Below are 23,684 nucleotides of genomic sequence, written 5' to 3'. Positions count from 1 at the left end.
GTTGAAGTATGATAATGAAGTAAACAAAGTTTTAGTTTTCATTAATTAATATATGGTTTATAATGCTCAAATCTTATTGGGGAAAAAAGTTTACTGTGTAATTTCGTTGAATATGTTGATATTTCCAACGCGCCACCGTAATATCATGTTTTAATAATTCTGGCGAAAGAAAAACTTTTGTTAAATAAAATAAAAATATAAAATTATGCACATCGAGTGCTCTAAAGCTTCCATTTAAATACAATATCAAATATTTTAATCCTAATACAAATTATTTTAGCAAGATTTACTCATAAAATTGATAAATAATGAATTATGAAAAAACATTTTTGATGTTTGTTATGAAAAATATGCTCGTCGCAACTAGTCACAAAGTTACGACAATGTGTCGACACGTGTCGACATGTTACGGTAAATTGTTACAAAATTACTAGATTTTTAAGATGGTTTCTCTTAACATTTGGTTACAGTGTTTTCCAAAGTTTTTATCAAGATGCTTTTTTGCATTGTTCTAACCAAAGAAGGCTCATCAGAATTAATATCGCTTGTACCGACTAGGTACTTGGGTCAAATACGAAGACGTCTTGTTTTGGCCGAAAAAAAGAAAAAACAGCGATTTGGAGCTCGAAAGTTGAAACTTTGGCACTAGGGTAGGGACTATACCAATAAGCTCCTCGGTACGAAATTCCGTACTGTTTTCCTGTAAATGGCCTAGAAAATAATAAGTTTTAAGTTCAATAAAATGGGTATCCGTCAATTTACCCTACCAACAATGCAACATCATGAAAAAAATATTATTATAATAAAAAAAAATCCTACACGTACTCGTACGAATACAATTACTTGAGATATTTTGGGACGTACTTATTTCTTTAACTCTTCTGTAAAAAGTTTAAGTCCATCGGAATTTACGTAAGGTTTTTGGTTGTTTACTCATTTGAAATTTCATTAAATGGTTGATAACGGCAGAAAACATAGACAGTTTGAGAATAACTGGCTCTCGTCATGTTTTTATATATGCAAGTTAGGTTAAAGTGTTCTGGAACATCGACGACACATGTTACTACCCCGTTACAACACAATTGTGTCAACATTGCACACTGGTTACAAACCAAACGCAAAGTTTCTAAAATGTGTGGTTACAAATTAAGCTGTAAAGTATCGAAACAGCGACCACACAAAGTTACTGAATCTAGTTTCAGTCACATTTTTACTGAACCGTTACAACACATAAAAGCTAATCCCTACACAGTCACGTTGTGTCGTACCTGTTACGAAACTGTTACGACTTGTTACATCTTTATCATATCTGCGACCAAAAATGGTTGTAAGGTAAACACGGGTCACAAAAAGTCAGAGCAAATCTGTTCCATATTACTAAACTTATTCCAGTAGTCAAATAACAATCCTGTAATTTATTGGGGGGGGAGGGGGGGGAGATGTAAACAAAGTGCGTGTACACTTCGTTTAGTCTGTACCGTTTGTATGATTTATCTGTGACCTATTTTTAATCTGTGGAGACTTGTGAGATAAGTTAAGATTTAAGGTTAAGTTGAATTAAGTTCATTATTTTAAGAAACGTGAGGTAAAGCAATAGCTTTAAATGTTGTTTCTCTTTCAGGTAAGTTAAATAAAAGTTTAGTGATAAGTATGTTATGTTGTGTAAAAGTTTTGTTCCGAAGTGATTTAATAAATAAAACCTCCACTCTTTCAGAGCAACACATGTGGTTCTAGTTTTGCCTCCATATCCAAGGATAATTAACACATTATATGTATAACAAACCCTAATACGTCCGAATAAGGGCCAAAGAACAGCTGATCCGCAGAATCGCGGACCGTGGGAACCAGCCTTTAGGTTTCAGGTTGAACTTCTCAGTGGGCAGTCGCGCGCCTACCGACGGTGGCTCCGGTAGCGTCCACCGCGTTGTCATAACGTGCCATTTACATTTCGAACTTCACTCGCGTGCGAACGAGTCGCACCAAATTTCTCGTAAGCAATTTGAAATTTATGTTTTGTTATATATAGTGACTGGATTACTTTTAGTTGGAGAATATATAATCAACTAAATTAATACGTGCTTGTGAAGTGACTTACTGTTTCTTTTATGAGTGAAAAACTACAATTGATTGTGTGTAAATTTTAGGCGATAGTAAAGTAATTGAGTACAATAAGTGTGGTTTATTAGGATTATAATTATTGTACACTGGATGGTGAACTATAAAAAAATTAAAATGAAGCTGCGATGGAACCTTTTAATACATTTATTTGTATTTGCGACGTGTGCCAGTAAGTGCTTTTATTTATTTATTTATTTATTACTAGCTGTTGCCCGCAACTTCGTCTGCGTAGGCAATATAGAATAGTCAAAATACTACTTTTCCCGTAGGTGCATTCTTTCACGTGATAGTATAATTAGGATTAGCACTTAGCAGTCGCATAGATTCATTGATCAAGGTTGTGTTGTGGATTTGACCATTTATCTAAACAAAAGAAGTAAAGTTTGTGACGTTGTGAATATCTCTGGATCTAGTCAGCCAATTTGGAAAATTATTACGTATGGTGCGTAAGTAATTTTCACAGGAAACAGTTATAATCTATGTCTATATGCTTTGAGTCTGACAAAGCTGTCATTTGTGCATTCTTTCACGTGATAGTATAATTATTTATTTATTATCAGGTTAGCCAACAGTTATGTACACTATACAATTTTTCAGATACAAACATTACAAAAAAAGGGTTGTTGTACATTCGTCATAAAGTTAATTCGTCACGAAAAAAAGGATGTGTAAATTTGCCACAATTCTAATTTATACAATTTTCCAATATATTAATTTTGTTTATTGTAAACTAGCTGTTGCCCGCGACTTCGTCTGCGTGGGCAATATAGAATTGTCAAAATACTATTTATCCGGTATAATTATGTGTGGCCATTTATCATCATCATCATCCCCCTGCCCTTATCCCAATTTTATTAAGGGGCGTTAATATGTTTTCTCCTTCCATACTCTTCTATCTGCCGTCGTCTCTCATGTGTGACCTTTATATTTAAATGAACGAAGTAAAGTTTGTGACGTTGTGGAAATCTCTGGACCTAGTCAACCGATTTGGAAAATGATTACGTAAGTATGGGGCGTAAGTAATTCTCACAGGATACAAAGGTCTGATAAAGCTGTCATTTGTACATTTTCTGCAGCAACTGCATCTTATCAGAAGCCAGAAAGTCTGTCAAACAGTCATACCATGGATAACGTGGTGTCCAGTTCACTGGGTTGAGGAGATCATGTAGGTAGTCACTCCAAATAAACTATTGGTACTCAAACAGATTCGGTTTGACTGGAAGCCAACAACCACATAATTGGGGAATAGCTGGGCGGAAGATGACATAGTTGTAGTGTTCGTCCTACCTGTGTCTCTGTAATTACCATCCGATAATTAGGATATCGGCTCGCTTGTCCACATAACGTCTTACTCCCGTGCCACACACTCTCCCGGTTTCCCGCCAACTGGCCATAGAGTATAGTGTGCACCCTCCGCGTCTATGCGACAACGAGACGACAGATATCGGTGATAATACAGTACACTACATCCCTTCCTTTGTTTAGTAAAAACAAATTAAACTCCGTCACTTTGCCGACATCAATAACCAGTCTGGTGATCAGTCGATGGACACCGATATCCCGCCTGTTAGTCCATGTGGAATCAAACAGTCTCAAATATTGCTGCACGTTCAGCCAACGAGCACTCATCTTGCTTGGTCCGATTCAAACAGTTTATTATCGAAATCATCTACTTATATATCTAGGCAACGACATATTCAGGTAGGTATCTCATGCTCGAAACAATTACGAACACTTGAGATCCACTAGCGGCAAAATCAAAATGAATATAAAAATAGATAAAACCAAACTGTACCTGCCTATTAATGGAATATAATAAATCTTCATACTCCAAGTGGTTTCCTCACATTTTACTCTAGCTACCTACTCCTTTCCCTTTTCCTTCAAATGACCAAGTATTGCCTTTGCCCTTGTCGGGCTTTGACTGAATAATTTTATTTCTAGCTTCAGAGTTGAAACAATAATGATGAAATGAAGTTTTTCCTGACGCTTCGTACTTGCGATTAAAGCCCCGTAATGACTTTTACGTGCATTTTACTAGCGTAGCGTTTGCTAGTGTTTTATAAACAACCGGACAACTTTGAAATGTCACTACAGTCGAATCGTTTTACACTGACGATTTATGGAAATGATTACCTTTACCTTTTACTCACACATTACCTTACCATTACCACTTTCCATAACCTTACCAACAAGTTACCGCCGCGCCGTTTAAAGCAAACCTTTGAGTGTTACTCAAGGACTCCACGACAGTGGAACGTGACTTTCAAGTCCATGCCAGGCCCTGCCATTTTATACTTGCACACAACATATACGAATCCTCGCGAACCTAGCTGTTCACACCTCGTAAAGCTGTACAAGACTTGCACACAACATATACGAATCCTCGCGAACCTAGCTGTTCACACCTCGTAAAGCTGTACAAGACTTGCACACAACATATATGAATCCTCGCGAACCTTGCTGGTCGCACCTCGTAAAGCTGTACAAGACTTGCACACAACATATACGAATCCTCGCGAACCTTGCTGGTCGCACCTCGTAAAGCTGTACAAGACTTGCACACAACATATACGAATCCTCGCGAACCTAGCTGTTCACACCTCGTAAAGCTGTACAAGACTTGCACACAACATATACGAATCCTCGCGAACCTTGCTGGTCGCACCTCGTAAAGCTGTACAAGACTTGCACACAACATATACGAATCCTCGCGAACCTTGCTGGTCGCACCTCGTAAAGCTGTACAAGACTTGCACACAACATATACGAATCCTCGCGAACCTAGCTGTTCACACCTCGTAAAGCTGTACAAGACTTGCACACAACATATACGAATCCTCGCGAACCTAGCTGTTCACACCTCGTAAAGCTGTACAAGACTTGCACACAACATATATGAATCCTCGCGAACCTTGCTGGTCGCACCTCGTAAAGCTGTACAAGACTTGCACACAACATATACGAATCCTCGCGAACCTAGCTGTTCACACCTCGTAAAGCTGTACAAGACTTGCACACAGCATATACGAATCCTCGCGAACCTTGCTGGTCGCACCTCGTAAAGCTGTACAAGTTCTCGCCTCTCACGCATATAGGTCTATAGGTACATATGATAGTTCTACTATCTAATACTTTCGCGCAACCTTACGATTTCTCACGGACCTTACTGTTAGCAACAGTGGAACGTGCCTCGCGAAGCTTTACGAATATAAATATAATAGTTCTACTATTTAATACTTTCGCGCAACTTTACGATTTCTCACGGACCTTACTGTTAGCAACAGTGGAACGTGCCTCGCAAAGCTTTACGAATATAAATATAATAGTTCTACTATTTAATACTTTCGCGCAACTTTACGATTTCTCACGGACCTTACTGTTAGCAACAGTGGAACGTGCCTCGCAAAGCTTTACGAATATAAATATAATAGTTCTACTATTTAATAGTTTCGCGCAACTTTACGATTTCTCACGGACCTTACTGTTAGCAACAGTGGAACGTGCCTCGCAAAGCTTTACGAATGCAAATATAATAGTTCTACTATTTAGTACTGCCGTACGATCTCTAGTTTTTCAAACATGTACATAAATACATAGTACCTAATTATGATCACACAAACGTACGTACCCGGTTGACTTCCGCAGTGGGCCCGTGAACTAGCAGATTTCTGCCAGTACCTACACATACATAATGACTAAAAGTAGAATTATAGTTCAGAAGTTTTTTTTTTATTGATAACAACATAACACAATAATTTATACGGTTGTACCTAAGTGGTAAATTGTGTCTACAAATGAAATACCTTTGTATTTCCAATCTGCTTTTCAACGTGTCTAGGTGCCAGTATACTTATTATACAATGTTTAAAACTTAAACGGTCGAAACGCAGCTCTCCTGACGGAAAAGATATCTCGTTTACTCATGTTGAATCGTTAACTATTCTAAAAATTGTACTACTAGGGGAATTACATTTAATCTCGATGACAACAGAGCACTAACAGTTTAGTGCACTACTAATGTGTTAAGTAAAGGTAGGTATTCCTATTAGACTCGGAACCAACCTACCTAGCAATCATGTTTACATAGTTTACAGATCGCTTGGACCAGCCACCGTTCACGTCTAATTTGACACCCCATTGCAAAATTATTTAAATTATTACAAATGAAATTAATAGCAAATGCTTAAAGCATAATATGAATCAAACTCAACTAATTTTGGTAACAGTTTCCTTTTATTAATTGAGAGTGGAATATTTCAAAGCTTAATTCCTTATCTCAGCATTGCAACAAGTAATCTGGTTTTCAACCGTATGGATCAGCGCTGGCACTTGCATGTTTCTGCAGATACACTCTCTAAAAGAATTCTGATATACCTAAGCCTCGAGCGTTCTACATCAATGAGTGTCCAGGGGCGCAATTCTACAAATTTTACTTAAGTGCTATGTGTACGTTACGATTATAACGTAGGCACCTATAAAGCCGTTGCTTTATAGTTACGTTTAAAGAACAATGAGAGTGAATTTGTCTGATTTGTTTGTTTACATATTTGAAAGCTCTTAGCGCTGTCACTCGCGCGTAGACAGATATAGCTACTCTACTCTTGACGCGTTCTTTCTCGTTCACTCGCGAGTTTTGATTGGTGGAACCCGCTCCGTGAGCCGGCTTACCGCTCGCCCTTATTTTGCGAACATCGCGCGGCGCGGCGTGGATGACGTCACGCAAGCGTAGTTTTGTATGGAGGAGGAAGCCGCGGCTTGTTTAGTAGGAGCAAAATGTTTCAAGTAATTTATAGACTTTTTTTTTACGGTGGTAGGCGTTTTGTTATACCTACATATATAATTGTGTGGTTTAAATGATTATATTAATTATACCTATACCTATATTATAACTTATACCTATGCTTCTTTCTTGAAATTCGAAAGGGAAGCCGATGGGAATCGGCTTATAAGGACGCCTCGCCACTGCTATGTAACTGAATGATACCCAACATAGTTATTTTCTTTTACTTAGCTCGGATCTGATATATCAGAAGTTGAATGTACGTTTCCGAAGGCGATAAAGTATTTAACGTGCGTATGGTATTAAATCGAGAAGGTCCCATTTCTTTAATCTGCACTTTGTATCTGGGCTTGTTTCTCAAGCTACAGGAGTCTTGCTTCACACTCAGCAGCCCTGGCGAGAGATCAATCTTCTTCCTTTCTTCTACGATCCTTACGCGTTACATGTTTTTCACTACAATAAAATTTATTGAAGGTCTACTCAAAAGTACTCATTCAAAGTTAAAGTTGTTTTTAGGCCACCACATTCCTGGAAGATTAGCTGAAGTAACAAAACCCCAGCTTAATTTATTTATGAAAACATACTCAACTCCATCTATGACTTTAAAAGATAGTTAATGGTTGCGTGAAATTCAAAAAGCCATAGATGGCATTGTTTTAGATTTGGCTTAGTATTATCAATTTTCCTTGCATCAAGATAACAATTATAGCGAGATTTTGATGAGGCACGGCAAACTGACAAACACTATTAAAATATCTATGGAAAAATTAGGCGATTATCACACTGCCCCGCATGATGCAGCGTAGTGCGTGGATGCGTTTTTTTCCGTTGTATGGAAATATCTCCGTTTGTATGGAAAACACGCATAGTCCAACACACTGAAAATGCATCCACGCGCGTTCATGCGGATCACGCACATACATGCGGAGAAACACGCACCCCCGCGCGTAGGTGCGGGGCGAAACGCATGGTATGGCACACTGATCCCGCAGTGCCGCGCGTGATTTTGAATGGGCGTGACGTGTATATTTGAAAATGGAAGCCGCCGTGCGTGAATTTACAAAATCACGCACGGCGGCAGTGTGAAGATCACCTAAGGTGATCTTCACACTGCCCCGCATCACGCTGCATCTTGCGTGTCGACGCACCTACGCGCGTTCCTGCGGGAGTGCAGATCTGCATCATCGTGCGGGTTTTTCGCGCACTCACGCGCGTAGGTGCGTTTTGTAAATTCACGCACGGCGGCTTCCATTTTCAAATATACACGTCACGCCCATTCAAAATCACGCGCGGCACTGCGGGATCAGTGTGCCATACCATGCGTTTCGCCCCGCACCTACGCGCGGGGGTGCGTGTTTCTCCGCATGTATGTGCGTGATCCGCATGAACGCGCGTGGATGCATTTTCAGTGTGTTGGACTATGCGTGTTTTCCATACAAACGGAGATATTTCCATACAACGGAAAAAAACGCATCCACGCACTACGCTGCATCATGCGGGGCAGTGTGATAATCGCCTTAGACCCAGAATTACAATATGGCGAATTACGGAAAATGTACAAATCCATCTATGAATTTAAATGGTAATTAATACGTTATTTTCCACCTCGCTGCTTTGTCAAATTTTATGTATTTTATATTATATACCACAGATGGAACCACTTTAACCTTGCCTTAACAATTTCATAAAATTTAATTTTTCTCCCAAGTTACTTATAAAAGCGTTATATCTGTGTAAAGATTGATAATAGGCCGATCAACTTTTATAAGTTCAACATTCAAATATTTGTTATTACTGAGCACGCTGCTACAGAAATGTTAACAGAAGTAATCGTTCATTGCTCATGCCCCGTAGGTGATAGCGTGATACTATACACCCTATATGTTGAACCGGCCCCCAGGTAATATTCATGCAAAATTTGATTTAAATCTATGCAGTACTTTTCGAGTTCAGTGAGACCAAACATACAGACAAACAGACATACAGACAAACAGACAAAAATTCTAAAAACTATATATTTGGGGTCAGAATCGATAATAGATCACCCCCCAAGTATTCTTTAAAAAAAAAATTCAATGTACAGTTTTGACTTTCCTATCATTTTATTATATGTATAGATTTTGTCACCAATACAGTAGTTACATTTTATTTCGTTCAGTTATTAAAATCATGTATTCGTTACCAATTTAATACATCAGTTTATAATTTTAATGAAAATATATACAAAGGGAAGAGGAAGGGAAGGGAGACAAATTGGCACGCTTTCGGGCCTCAATGAATGGGTTGTAGGTACGATCATACGATGCGCGGCGCGGGCAGCGAGATGCTTTACTTCATTATCATTGTAGTGTGTAGCCGACCTTACTCCCGATCTATCTATATACATGTACTTAGTATTAAGCTTAGGTTAATGAATACAGTACAATATACGCCTTAGACATAGCAACACGTCTCTATCATTCATCACCTATAACTCCCCACATTGCATGGCGACCCTGCCAGTGCTGCCTTGTGGCAGTGCTGCGCATTGGGAACATATATTATATTTTTGTGATTTTTGGAAAACAAAACAAAATGTGAGTACTAAACTGTGACATAATAAAATGTGACTACATCGCAAAGTCAACGCTGACGGGGAGTTCGTTTCTACGCAGTACGCAGAACTCGGAATGGATCTGCTCTAAAGACATCCACATTCAAACCCCCAGGGTTTGAGTATTGAGGCTGATGAACCACCAGAAGGAATATTGTGAAGAAGGTCCGAAATACCTTCGTCACCAAGCAGAAGATACGTTATGTGATCTTTCACATGACCAGGCAGACTCCCAAATGATGAGAAAGATTTGAAGACGGTGTGAGTGTAACTGATAGAATAGTGTCAGTGAATAGTGTGAGTGTTTCAAAGGTTTGAAACCTATTATGGTGCCGCGGACATTTTTGGTATTTTTTAAAATATAATTAGGTACGTTTAAGGGTTTTTATTTTTAAAGGGTTAAAATAAAATAATTCTGTTATAGTTAATAGAACATATTGGATAGGAATTTTATAATTGATAAGTATATTATGGTATCCAGAACATTCTCAGGTGCGCCGTGTCATATAATGCACGCGCTGCAGTTTTGATGATGATGTCATGTAGCTCACGTGTGGCAACAAGCATATTTTACATTGGGTATCATGTGTCTTTCTGTGTAACTAACGGATATGGCTCTGCCGAATAGATAATAACATTCTTTAATATTAATATAAACATGTATTAGGTTTTAAGCAAGACCATTTATTTGTATTTCGGATATATTTGAGATCTTTGTTTACCTATGATTATCTTTTAAATTGTCTAGAAAAAGTTTGATGTTAATATTTAGTTTGATTGCCTTATCCGGAAGTATGAAAAATCTCTTGTCACCTTAGAGTGCAAGGAGGTACTTTGCCTGTTAAAAAAAATATATAAAAGAGTGTTATGAAAAGATTTTTGAAAAGTGGTATAGGATTGTTTTGAGGACAAGTTTATAAATTGCTTGGTATGTTAATGGGTTGCATTAAGTAGTTGGGAATCGTTTGGTAGGCAAGACTCTGCGCTGACGTCATCGGACTGATCACCCGAGAGCGCCCGGCTTGTAAACCAAGTTATTCATTTTGTACGTGTTATAATTATGTTGTGTTTAGAAAGTTAATGTTTATGAAAATGTGGTACACAAAATTAAGAGGTACTATAAGGACATATCCTTCCATTTGATCATGGTGTCGGACGAGCTTCCCTCCGTGAAAATTGTTGGAAACTAAAAAGTTTTAAACACTGATCCTTATATGAAAATAAAGTCGACTAATTATAAAAATGTGTAATGTACTTCTATAAAGTAAAGATGAATAATGAGAAGACCTGCTGAGGTCCAAATATAAATGTGTGTACTTACTATATTAAAGAGAATATAAAGATATGGATAAGAATGACATGAAAGAGTACTGAAAGTAGATAGGTAACGTAGTTTTTTTGTTTGTAAGAAGTGAATAAAGATAATTAATGTCATGAAATGAAAACACATTAAAACCATGTATTTGTAAAAAATAAATTGTAATATGGAAAATAAATGGTGATAATATAGGAACAAAGATTTCTTTTGTTATAAAATATGAAAAGTTTAAAATGAATAATATAGGTGATAACAATAATGTACTTTTAAGAATTCTGAAGTTTTATTTTGTTAATATTTTTTGAGCAATTGTATTTTTTGCAATTGTATGTATGTTTTATATACCTTCTTGTAATTTGACAAATGTAATCTATACATATAATAAATCTGTAGAAAAGTAATTTTTGTACATTGAAGAAATTGACAAAAAAAATAGCCAGCATGTTAAAGGATAACTAACAGAACCCATTTCCATAATTTTTGTCATTTTTGTCTGTTTGTCTGTTTATCTGTTTGTTCGTTCGGGATTCACGTAAAATCTAAGAATTCAATGCAGACAATGCTTATATACAAAAATTCTACGTAACTTGGGGTATTACTTAGTTTTTGTTTCATCGAAATCGATTCACTCTATCAAAAGATATGATTAATTTTGTGAATTCAAGATGTAAAATATTACGACACGCAATCTGTTTGTCAAAACTGTACATTTGAATGTTGTACTTATATTAGTTAATCGGCCTATTATTAACCTTTACACAGAAAATCACACCTTCATAAGTAACTTCGGAAGAAAAAAAAATATGAAAATTTTGTTTAGCCAAGGTTAAAGTAGCTCCATCTGTGGTAATCTGTGTTAAATAAAATACATAAAATTTGTCAAAGGAGCGAGGTGGTAAATGACAATAAATTACCATACATTCTTTATAGAGGATTATTATTTCAACAGATGGAGTTATGTATTTTCCGTAATTCACTATATTTTAACACGTAGTGTAATTTTTCGATAGACATTTCAATAGTGTTTGTCAGTTTGCCGTGCCACATCAAAATCCAATTATAATTATTACCTTGATGAAAGGAAAATTAATAGTTCTCAGCCAAATTTAAGACGGTGCCATCTAAATTATTTTTGAACATTATGTCAAAAATGATGACTTTAGTATAACAATTAATTATCATTTAAAGTTACAGATGGAGTTCATATCAGGATTTTTTCATAAACATAGTTTAGCTTATCTTCCACTAATGTGGTAGCCTTAAAACAAATTACTTTGAGTGAGTAGTATTAAGTAGACCTTAATTATTTTTTCTGATGCAAAATATGTATACTTAATCCTAGAAGAAAGGAGGATCTGTCCCTCGCAAGCGCTGCTAAGCGTGAGGTAGGTAGGTAATGTAGGATTCTGTAGCTTTAAGAACAAGCCCAGATACAAAGTGCAGATAAGAAATGGGAGCTTTCTCGATTTAATACCATACACACGTAAAATGCTTTATGCGTCTGAAAACGTACAAATTGCGCGTCGCATACCAGGGACATGCTTACTTTCAACTTCTGATTGCAAATACACTGGTCACGATTACGAACAGTCTCAGTAAGACCCGAGCCAAGTCTAAAAAAACACCTTTTATATAAAACTACGTTTGATGTCATTCAATCACAAAGACAGAATTTTTTGCTGTAGCAAATCCTATCCACCTGTATCCTATCCTAATCCAGCATGCATTGCAGGTGTGCATTGCACAAAAACCAATGGTATCCTATTCGAGAAGTCAAAAGAGTCGACCTGCCAACGTCAGCTTCTGCGCTAAGCAAGTGTTCTTAATAGTACCATCAGAATTACATTCATCGTTGAATGAGGTGAAAAAATTTTCAGAAACCACAATAACAGTAGGAGCCAAAGCATATGATCGCTTCATAGAGCTCTGATTGGCCCCAGGTGACCAAGTCAGGTCTGATTTGTTCGTTCATCAGATCTTTGAAAGTGTTTCGGTGGATACTTACTGTCGTCCTGTGTGACACAAAATATGGTAGGGTATGGTATAAACGTCCTCCGCAAGAGCGAAATTTTCCCGGTGTGCGGTAGTGACGCACAGTATACAACACTTATGTTTCTTTCGATTTGTTGGCTCCACCAAGAAATGACAAATTGCAAGCGTACATTTTGAAAATCTTGGCAAAACTGCAGGTTTCAAGTACGAACACATGAAGTGGACTCTCACAGATACGTACATTTAGCCTATTCGTGAACTAATGCAAACATTTCGGTGGAGTCCTGGCTTAGGCCTCCCCCACATTAGGCGTGCGCGATCCTCGGGCGTGTGAATAGCGCGGGCGCCGCGCGTGCGTCGCGAGCGCGTTGCGTGAGCGTCGCGTTTTGCTGCCCTGCGGCATTTACCTACAGCGCGCTCGCGGCGCGCACGCGCCGCTCTCCTTGACGTTTAACTGCTAAGGCGTTTAGCGGGCGGCGGGGATAGTGGGCGAAGGGGTAAGAACGCAACTCGAGCGCCGCGTGCTCGCCGCGAGCGCGTCATGCACTCTTCACACATGCCGCAGGGCAGCAAAACGCGACGTTCATGCAGCGTGCTCGCGACGCCCGCGCTACTCACACGCCCGAGGATCGCGCACGCCTAAGGTGGGGTCAGCCTTACCATTGTGAGTAAGTGCACAGAAAATCCCCGTCATACATGGGTGTTTCTCCCCAGTAGTGAAACTATCCTACCCTATGCGCCTGCTGATGATGATGGCTCATTTTATCATCCATCCAGCTATTCCCCAACTATGTTGGTGTTGCCTTCCAGTCACCGAATCTATTTGAGTACCAATATCTTGCTTGGAGCGACTACCTATCTTCAATCCAGTCTCACTACACAAGACGATATCCATGGTGAAACTGACAGACTTTCTGGCTTCTGATTAGTCGCAGCAGCTGCACAAAATGTACAAATGACAGCTTTGTCAGACTCAAAGCATATAGACATAGATTATAACTGTTTCCTGTGAAAATTACTTACGCACCATACGTAATAATTTTCCAAATTGGCTGACTAGATCCAGAGATATTCACAACGTCACAAACTTTACTTCTTTTGTTTAGATAAATGGTCAAATCCACAACACAACCTTGATCAATGAATCTATGCGACTGCTAAGTGCTAATCCTAATTATACTGTCACGTGAAAGAATGCACCTACGGGATAAGTAGTATTTTGACTATTCTATATTGCCTACGCAGACGAAGTTGCGGGCAACAGCTAGTTCAGTAATATGTAGTCATAATATTGTCAACAGTATATTTCTTTAAAATTAAATTACTTTTAGCTGTAATACAAAAGGTATACCTATTATATAAAGTTGCCTGATGATTATTTTTTTTCTTCAATTGTGATTATACTATATCTGTATTTAAAAAAAAAAAAAACGTAAATGTATTTTTTTTTTCTTTTATTATCGGGGGAGGTGTAGTGTGTAGCCGACCTTACTCCCGATCTATCTATATACATGTACTTAGTATTAAGCTTAGGTTAATGAATACAGTACAATATACGCCTTAGACATAGCAACACGTCTCTATCATTCATCACCTATAACTCCCCACATTGCATCATAAATATTGATTATTTTAAATTTAATTAAGTGTTTTATTTACTGTTCTGCTAGAAATTTAATTTAAATGTATTTTTACTACCTGTGGAAATTAAGACCCTTGGGGGAGGCACATGGCCAGTTAAGTAGTAGACTCTTTTCGTTGAAAGAATGATGACGACCACCCTACATTTTTAGACCTTCATGAAATTTTCTAGTGATATAATATATGATTTATTGGTGATCTCTTTAAATTAGTTTGCTTAAATACTATTAGGACAAATCTATTATAATACATACAAAACCATTTATTTGGTACTTGACCCCATATTTCCATGATTTTCGGTAATTTATTGTGGAATTGATTTTATATTGTTTGGTGACTACATTTTGGTGACAAATCTACTATTTTGAGGGCAAACCCTATTATTTAAGAAACACAAAATGAATTAAATTGGTGACAGCTTAAATCATACCCTTAGTAAAAGGGGTATGAGCTTAAATCATACCCTTAGTAGCAAACTAATTTAAAGAGATCACCAATAAATCATATATTATTTCACTAGAAAATTTCATGAAGGTCTAAAAATGTAGGGTAGTCGTCATCATCCTTTGAACCAAAAGAGTCTACTACTTAACTGGCCATGTGCCTCCCCGAAGGGTCTTAATTTCCACAGGTAGTATAAATATATTTTAATTAAATTTCTAGCTGAATAGTAAATAAAACACTTAATTAAAGTCAAAATAATCAATATATATTGTTAAAAATATCAATCACTGAATAATCAGCGCTCGTTTGGATTTTGAAGGGCGCCCCCTTTTTCTTTTCTGTCCAATAAGTAAATTTTTTGCTTCCGGTGGGGGGCTAATAAAATGCACCCACAACAATGAACGTAATCTTGCATCTCGCTGCCCGCGCCGCGCATCGTACAACCAACCTACAACCCATTCTTTGAGGCCCGAAACGCGCCAATTTGCCTCCCTTCCCATGCTCTTCCCTTTGAACATATTTTCATTAAAATTATAAGCTGATGTACTAAATTGGTAACGAATACATGATTTTAATAACTAAACGAAATAAAATGTAACTACTGTATTGGTGACAAAATAACAAATAAAAAGGAGTCGCAGTTAGGGATCGATTAATCGATTTATTTGGTGACAGATCTACCATTCTGAGCACCAAGCTATTATTTAAGTAATAAAACTATTATTATAAGAACGAAGTTTACATTCATGTAATGCACTTCAATTTTATTGGTAATCCATCTCATATTTTACACATTATATTAACAATAATTTGGTAATTCATACCTGGGAACACTCTTTGTTTATCTGAGAACGAAAATATTTCGTGGCGATAGATCTATTTATTAGGTGATACAACTTGATGACAAATATAAATTTTGGTGACAAAAAATATAGTTCCCTAGTAAAAATAGGCGAACTCAAGTACTATAATATTACAGAAACAAGCATTTTGTTATTAGCTAAGCATAATTTACCGGTCATTAGGACTTTCTAAATTAGAGAAGTTCTGAAAAACACTGCAAGAGTAGCAAAAAATACTCTTTGATCGGGCAACTTATGACAGTTTTGGTTTGGCCTTTTGCAAATCCAATGAAGCAAAAACTGGTAATAGAAAAAAAATACCATAGCAAAAAGTCCTACATGGAACATCGATAATTAATGTTACACAGATTTTAATTAAGCATGGAAGAAAATTCTCTTAGTGACTTTTACAAAACTGACCGCTTGCTCGTTCAGGGACGTCGTACTCTTATGGAGGTAAAAGGAAATAAACTAAATAATAATACTTATTCGAATGTTTAATTATAGTGTAGGGAACGTTGTTGTAGAGGTAACTCCAATAATATTAATAATTTGTATTCCTTCCTCTGAGCAAATGGAGTGTCTTTAATTAGATGGCCAGGCCTCGTTATGGATCATACCGCCCGAGATTCGGATAAAGCGAAAAAAAAAGTAGGTGCGGGGGATTATTGAATACTAGCTGTTGCCCGCGACTTCGTCTGCGTGGGCAATATAGAATAGTCAAAATACTATTTATCTCGTAGGTGTATTGTGTGTAGGTATATGTATGTGTGGCCATTTATCATCATCATCCCCCTGCCCTTATCCCAATTTTATTTGGGGTCGTTATTATGTTTTCTCCTACCATACTCTTCTATCTGCCGTCAAAATCAAAATCAAAATCAAATTGTTTTTATTTCAAATAGGCCTTTGCAGGCTCTTATGAAACGTCAAATTAGTTGCACGGTTCCAAAAAGTTGGTCTCATGGAGAAGAGCCGGCAAGAAACTCCATAGACACTCTTTTAAAAAGTAATATTTTAACAAACATTCTATTACATAACAATAGTAAGCTGATAAAATTATGCAATGAAACTGAAAGGTAAACAGTAAATCAATACAATCCAAAGAGAAAAGAAAAAGACGTTTAATTGCCAGGGAAGCCACACATGGAGAGATGAGTTATCGCCATATAATATCTTTATCGTCAACGAAGTCTTGAATTTTATAATTAAGCTTTTTTAATGAGGGTGGATTTTACAGTGTTCTTAAATATATCCGTGAGATCGGTTACACACTTAGGCAGCTTGTTGTAAAAACGGACACAATTCCCTAAAAACGATTTATTCGATTTCGTTAATCTGAATCTCGGAACTACTAGTTTGTGCTTGTTTCTTGTATTAATCGAATGTATATAACTTTTAACAATAAACTGATTTAAGTTTTTGCGTACGAACATTATATTTTCTAGAATATAAAGAGAAGGAAGTGTAAGTATTTCAATTTCTTTAAATAATTCTCTCAGTGACTCGCGAGGGCCGAGGCCATAAATTGCACGAACTGCCCTTTTCTGGAGTACAAATATTGAATTTACGTCCGCCGCTGCCCCCCACAATAAAATACCGTAGGACATTATACTATGGAAGTAAGCAAAATACACGAGCCTAGCAGTAGCAACGTCAGTAATCTGTCTTATTTTTCTGACTGCATAAGCTGCGGAACTCAGCCTTTTTGACATTGCTGAGATGTGGGCACCCCATTGCAATTTAGAGTCTATGGTGATGCCCAAGAAGACGGTTTGACTAATAACATCTAACTTATTATCGTCCAGAACGATATTGAGCCCTACTGGTGTTACATTGGGTAAAGAGAATTTAATACATTTGGTTTTAGAAGAATTAAGAAGCAAGTTATTTGCGGCAAACCACTTGCTCAGAATAACCAAGCTATCGTTTACGTTTATGGGACTAGATTACTTTCTGTTAATTTTGAAGACAAGGGAAGTGTCATCAGCAAATAAAATAATATCAGAGATCTCAGACATCATATACGGGAGATCATTTATATAAGCTAAGAATAAAAAAGGACCTAAAATTGAGCCCTGCGGCACGCCCATTTTTACTAATGACCCAGATGAAGTAGAGCCACTTATGTCCACTACTTGCTGTCTATTTGATAGATAGGAAAGGACGAGCGCGAGAGCTTTACCACGAATTCCGTAGTGGTTCAGCTTACAAATGAGAGTGTCGTGGTCAACGCAATCGAACGCCTTAGAAAGATCGCAGAAGATGCCCACAGTATCCCGCGAATCTTCCCAGGCGTTTAAGATTTGGGTGATCAATCTTGCACTTGCGTCAGTGGTAGACCTACCTTTTGTGAAGCCGTAGTGACGGTCATGAAATATGGTGTTTAAATTAAAATGTCTTAACATCTGGTCTAACATGATCCTTTCGAAGATTTTACTAAAGGCTGGAAGGATTGAAATAGGTCTGTAGTTGGAAGGGTTTTTCTTACAGCCTGATTTAAAGATAGGAATAATTTTGCTGAGTTTCATCAAGTCAGGGAAGATACCGTTGTCGATGCAGAGGTTAAAAATTTCACTAAGTATTGGGGCAACACTCTCAATAATGGAACTAATGACTGTGACAGAAAAGCCCCATAAGTCCTCAGTCTTTTTTAAATTTAAAGACTTGAATGCTCTTTTAATCGTGTAATCAGAAACATATTGAAATTTAAAGCTAGGTACATTTCTACTGAAGTTTTGTCGAAGTAACGACTCAGCTAATATCGAAGATGAATTAAGGGACTTGGTAACCTCTACGGGAATGTTTGAAAAAAAGGTGTCAAAAGCATTGGCAACCTCTACCTTATCTGAGATAACAGCATTATCAATAACTAACCGCGGGTCAGCATCCCGCATTTTGGTTTGGCCGGTTTCAACGTTTATAATATTCCAGACCGTTTTTATTTTATTGTCTGATTTGGCTATTTTATGACTAATTGATTTCGATTTAGCAAGAATACATACCCTTTTAAATATCTTCGAGTAGTTTCTTACATAATCGTGAAAAGATGGATCAGAAGTCAATGACCTTTCGTGGTACAAGTTATTATAAGACATCCCTACTTATCCTAATCCCTTTAGTTGACCATTCACTGAATTTAAATTTGTGAGTGATTTCAATAGTTTTTTTCGGACATGACTTATTAAGTTCCAGACAGAGTGTATTAAATAAATGTTTAAATAGTTTATTTGGTTTTTTACAGTCTATGTTAATACTATTTAATTTATCCGAAGTATTATCTTTAAATTTTTGCAAAGTTTTTTTGTTCAATGGTCTAAAGGTAATTTTCTTATTTAATAAATTTATTTTATTCGCTTTAAAACTAACAAGCTGACCTTTGTGGTCCGACCGTACACCAGATATTAAGGAAGAATGTTCAATATGACTGTTATTAGTAAATATATTATCAATACAGGTACTGGAAGTAGCCGTAATTCTAGTAGGATCATTAAACAAATAATTTAGATTAAATGAATTAAATAACGCTAAAAGGTTACATTTATCAGATGATTCAGAGAGAAGATCTATGTTAAAATCACCACAAATATAGACTAATTTATTACTTTTAAAAACTTTTGAGAGAATATCTTCCATATGAATGAGGAATAAAGAAAAATTTGATGATGGTGGTCTATATACCTACGCATAATATTATATGGCTTTCTATCTCGGCACATGCTACCTCGCAGACGCGATCAACAGAGCCAAATCTAATGTCTAATCTATTTTTAAATTTTAAATTACTTTTAGATAAGATTATTGTACCTCCACCCTCAGCTGAAACTCTGTTAAACACACTGGCAACCACAAAATTATTTACATTAAATGACATTTTATCAGACATGGTTAAACATGTCTCGCAAAGACATATTATATCAATAGAATATTTATCAATTAATAATTCAATATCTACAATTTTGCCAGAAAAGCGGTTTATATTCTGATGAAAGAGAATAAGGTTACTACAATGCTTTTCTATTGTCTCAGGAGCTAGTTTAAATATTCTCAAAGGTTGTTCATTGGTTTAATGTCAATAATCTTCTTTTAAATGAATCTAAAACGAAGTTAATTAAATTCTCAACGCCTAACGTAAGGCAGTTACACACCAATGTACAACTAAATGGAGTAGAGTTGAAGCCTGTTGAGTCAACGGTATTTCTTGGTTTGACCGTTGATTCCAAACTCCAATGGGGCCCACATATAGTTAAATTGTCAGGAAGGCTTAGTTCAGCCGCCTATGCTATTAAAAAGATCCGACTTATCACCGATGTGGACACAGCCAGAATAGTTTATTTTAGTTACTTTCATAGTTCAATGACGTATGGGATTCTCCTTTGGGGAAACTGTGCGGATGTTGAAACTATATTTATTTTACAGAAAAGAGCTGTTCGAGCCATTTATAATCTGGGTCCAAAAGTTTCTCTCAGAGAGAAATTCAAAGAAATAAACATTCTGACTGTTGCCTCTCAATATATTTTTGAAAATTTAATGTACGTTCGTAAAAACATTTCTAACTTTGTTCAAATGTCTGATGTTCATTGCATAAATACTAGGAATAAACATAATCTTGCTGTACATGCTACTCGCCTCCACAGAGTAAGCAACTCGTTCATGGGTCAATGTATACGCTTTTACAATAAACTTCCCAAAGCGGTTCGTGACTTACCTATCAGGAAATTTAAAAATCATATAAAATCCAAACTTTTGAAAAAAGGATATTACAAAATATCTGATTATTTAAATGATAAAGAAGAGAAGAAGAGATACGAGACAGATGGCGCTGTCTAAGTAAACATATCTCCGTACAACTCTCTGTATTAAAAATAAGTTAAAATTATAATAAGTCCAAATTAAGTCTTAAAACTGTGTTAAAACAATGTGTTAGTATATAAACTATGCGTACAAGTGTTATCTGCGAAATAAATAGTGTATATGGTGAAATAAACAATAATAAACAAAACTGTGAATGTGCTTATAAAAACAAACATTATCAGTAAAAGTATGCAGTTGTTTAGTTAGTGTTAACCTGGAAAACAATAATAAAGTGCATTAAAGACAATATAACGATACTATACTAATACAACAGTGAATTTAAAACAAAATAAAAAGCAGTGCAAAATTTGAAAAAACAACGCATCATTAACGAACTCCAAAAAATTCAAAAATATGTCAAAGTAGAAAGTAATTGCTAAATTCAGCATCGCTAGTAGATGTGTCGATAGCCGAGTTGGATTTAAGGTGACCTGCGTGCATGTGCCGCAAGTTCGCATCCCACCGAAAACATCTCTTTTTGATTCGTAAAATTATTGTAACAAGAAGTATAATACCAAAATGGATAGTGAAAATGTTACCCTACGTAAACATAAAACATTTATTCATTCATAATAATCAATATTAATCATATACATGCTTTCTCCACATTTTTAGACTCAAAAATAGGTGAGGTCATCCTTAAGGTTGACGTAAAGAACGCTTTTAATCTGTTAACAGGGACACCTTGTTGGCCGAGGCCAAAAAAGAATTACCCGAAATTTATAGTTACCTTTGGCAATGTTACAGGCACCCTTCTAAATTACTATACAAGGACCATGTTTTGGAATCTGCAGTTGGATGCCAACAGGGTGACCCCCTTGGGCCGGTCATTTTCAGCTTGGCTATTCACCCCATAATAGAGAAACTAAATTCAAAATTTAACGCCTGGTATTTGGATGACGGGACCCTAGGAGGAGATAGTGAAACTGTTTACCAAGACCTCATATTCCTAAAAGAAAAATTTCATTCGATTGGACTGGATCTAAAGGAGATGGCCAAAAAAACACCCAGAGTCGACAGGAACTTCATATGTATGATTGGATTCAGTATAATTTGTGGATTTTAAAAAGTGTTTCAAATCATCTAAAAACCATGGGGTTCTCTTTTTACAACGTTTTTTCGATCAAGATTTTAGTTCCAAAAAAGTTTACTTTTACTGTTTGATGTTCATAAGAATTTGAATACAGACTCGTGATTGGACCGTTTTGCGTTGCTAAGTTATTTGTTATATTTTACAATGTCACATGGCGCGATTTTCAAAGACAATTTCTGAAAAAACGTTTCATAGCCAGTTGTGAAGGTTGCATATAACTGCGAAACCTCTCCAAGTAGGTAAGGTCGGTGTTAATCGTATCTGGAGTGGTTAAATACAAGACCTTTTAATCACCAGGCCAACTCTGAAACTATGGGGTTATTACTATTGGCTTGTATAATGTTAGTTTACTTTGCTTTTTTATCTTCCTTGATGTTAATAATCTTTAAAATAAACATAAATTCAACATAACCTATTTTTGCGATAATATGAAATAATACTGCGATAATATGAAATAGCTCCTATACCCCATGGATTTCAGGCTGGATTTTTTGGCACGATCATAGGTCTATCATAAGGAACCTATTGGTAACCATTTCATTGCTGTCGATTCTGGTTTTTTTTTCTATGAAAATTTGGCCATCTCCTTTATGAAAATGTGAAATTTTTGTTCCTGACATCCCGGACAGACAGACAGTCATATCAAAATGTAATGTCATAGCACCTCAAATTAAAATTCTGGACGAAACATCATTGCACCTCCTAGGTTCACCTATTTTGGAAGAAAGTTTCACAACATTCATAGATAACAAAATTTCAAATTTTAATGACATTTCGGATAGACTTTTTAAAATTAATCTTCATTCGGCTTTTACCTTAGTAAAATACTGTTGTTTTGGCCCAAAATTTATATACAACCTTCGCTCCTCTCCCTTATGGAAGCAGCCACATCTTTTAGACAGAATTGACCAAATTATCCGTACTACTCTTACATCTGTTTTTAATTTGGCCTTGGACGACCGAGCGTGGCTTCAAGCCACCCTTCCGATCAGATTCGGTGGCCTCGGTGTCCGCAAAATTTCCAGTATAAGTCTACCGGCGTTCCTATCCTCGGTCTGCGGCACTAAGGAGTTGACCAGAAAAATTTTAGCCCCTTCACTGGTCGATTCTGAGGTGCCGTGTCTGACTGATGGCATGAACGCCTGGAAAGTGGCTTGCCCAAACACAGCCTTCCCTGAAAACCCGGCTTCCCAGAGACAGTGGGACGAGCCGCTCTGCAGATTGACGAGAAATAAACTAATTGAAACATCTGTCAATACTGCTGAGCGTGCCCGCCTACTGGCTGTGGGAGAGTGGGAGTCAGGGCTATGGCTTCACGCACTGCCGTCACCCAGCGTTGGGACCATGCTGGGTGACACTACATTCCAGCTCGCTACATGCCTACGCCTCGGCGCTCCCACTGCGGCTCCGCATCGCTGCCAGTGTGGTGAATCTGTGGACCGCCTTGGGCACCATGGTCTTTCCTGTAGCAAAAGTGCTGGTCGCATGGCACGACACGCCAGCATAAATGACATTATCCGTCGTGCTCTTGTCACCGCCGGAGTGCCAGCCATTTTAGAACCCAGAGGCTTGGCACGCGACGATGGCAAGAGACCAGACGGGATGTCTATAATGCCTTGGAAGATGGGAAGGTCTTTGGTGTGGGACGCAACCTGCGTCGACACCCTTGCACCTTCCCAGTACGGCGAGCTGTGTCGGTGCAGCTGCTGCGGCCGCGGAAAACCTCAAGCGGCACAAATATGTAAACCTCACCGGCAATTGCATTTTTGAGCCGTTTGGGGTTGAAACCCTGGGACCATGGGGCCCAAGTGCCCACAGACTATTTCGAGAAATTAGTAAGCGATTAGTGGAGTCCACTCGTGACCAAAGGGCTGGCCTATACTTCGGTCAAAGGATATGCATTGCCATCCAGTGTGGCAATGCAGCCAGCCTTTTGGGCACGATCCCAGCTGACAGCGATGCGGATGAATATTTTGATACCTAGTTTTAATATTTCCCTATTATAG

General features: G+C 37.3%; 1 protein-coding gene across 1 annotated transcript in view; it reads left to right on the top strand.

The window, feature by feature from the left end:
• The first annotated feature begins 1,905 nt into the window (after positions 1-1,905).
• Positions 1,906-23,684, top strand: part of LOC135117212 (hemicentin-1-like) — a 475,120-nt gene continuing 453,341 nt past the window's right edge. The window contains exon 1 of the mRNA XM_064035808.1: positions 1,906-2,287. Coding sequence (XP_063891878.1) covers positions 2,209-2,287 — 79 coding nt within the window. The 5' untranslated portion in view covers positions 1,906-2,208. The remainder of the gene's footprint in view (positions 2,288-23,684) is intronic.

This window comes from Helicoverpa armigera, chromosome 8, assembly GCF_030705265.1.
Source record: "Helicoverpa armigera isolate CAAS_96S chromosome 8, ASM3070526v1, whole genome shotgun sequence".
Lineage (NCBI taxonomy): Eukaryota > Metazoa > Arthropoda > Insecta > Lepidoptera > Noctuidae > Helicoverpa > Helicoverpa armigera.
Note: the sequence above shows the minus strand (reverse complement) of the source record. Positions and strands in the feature narration are given on the sequence as shown.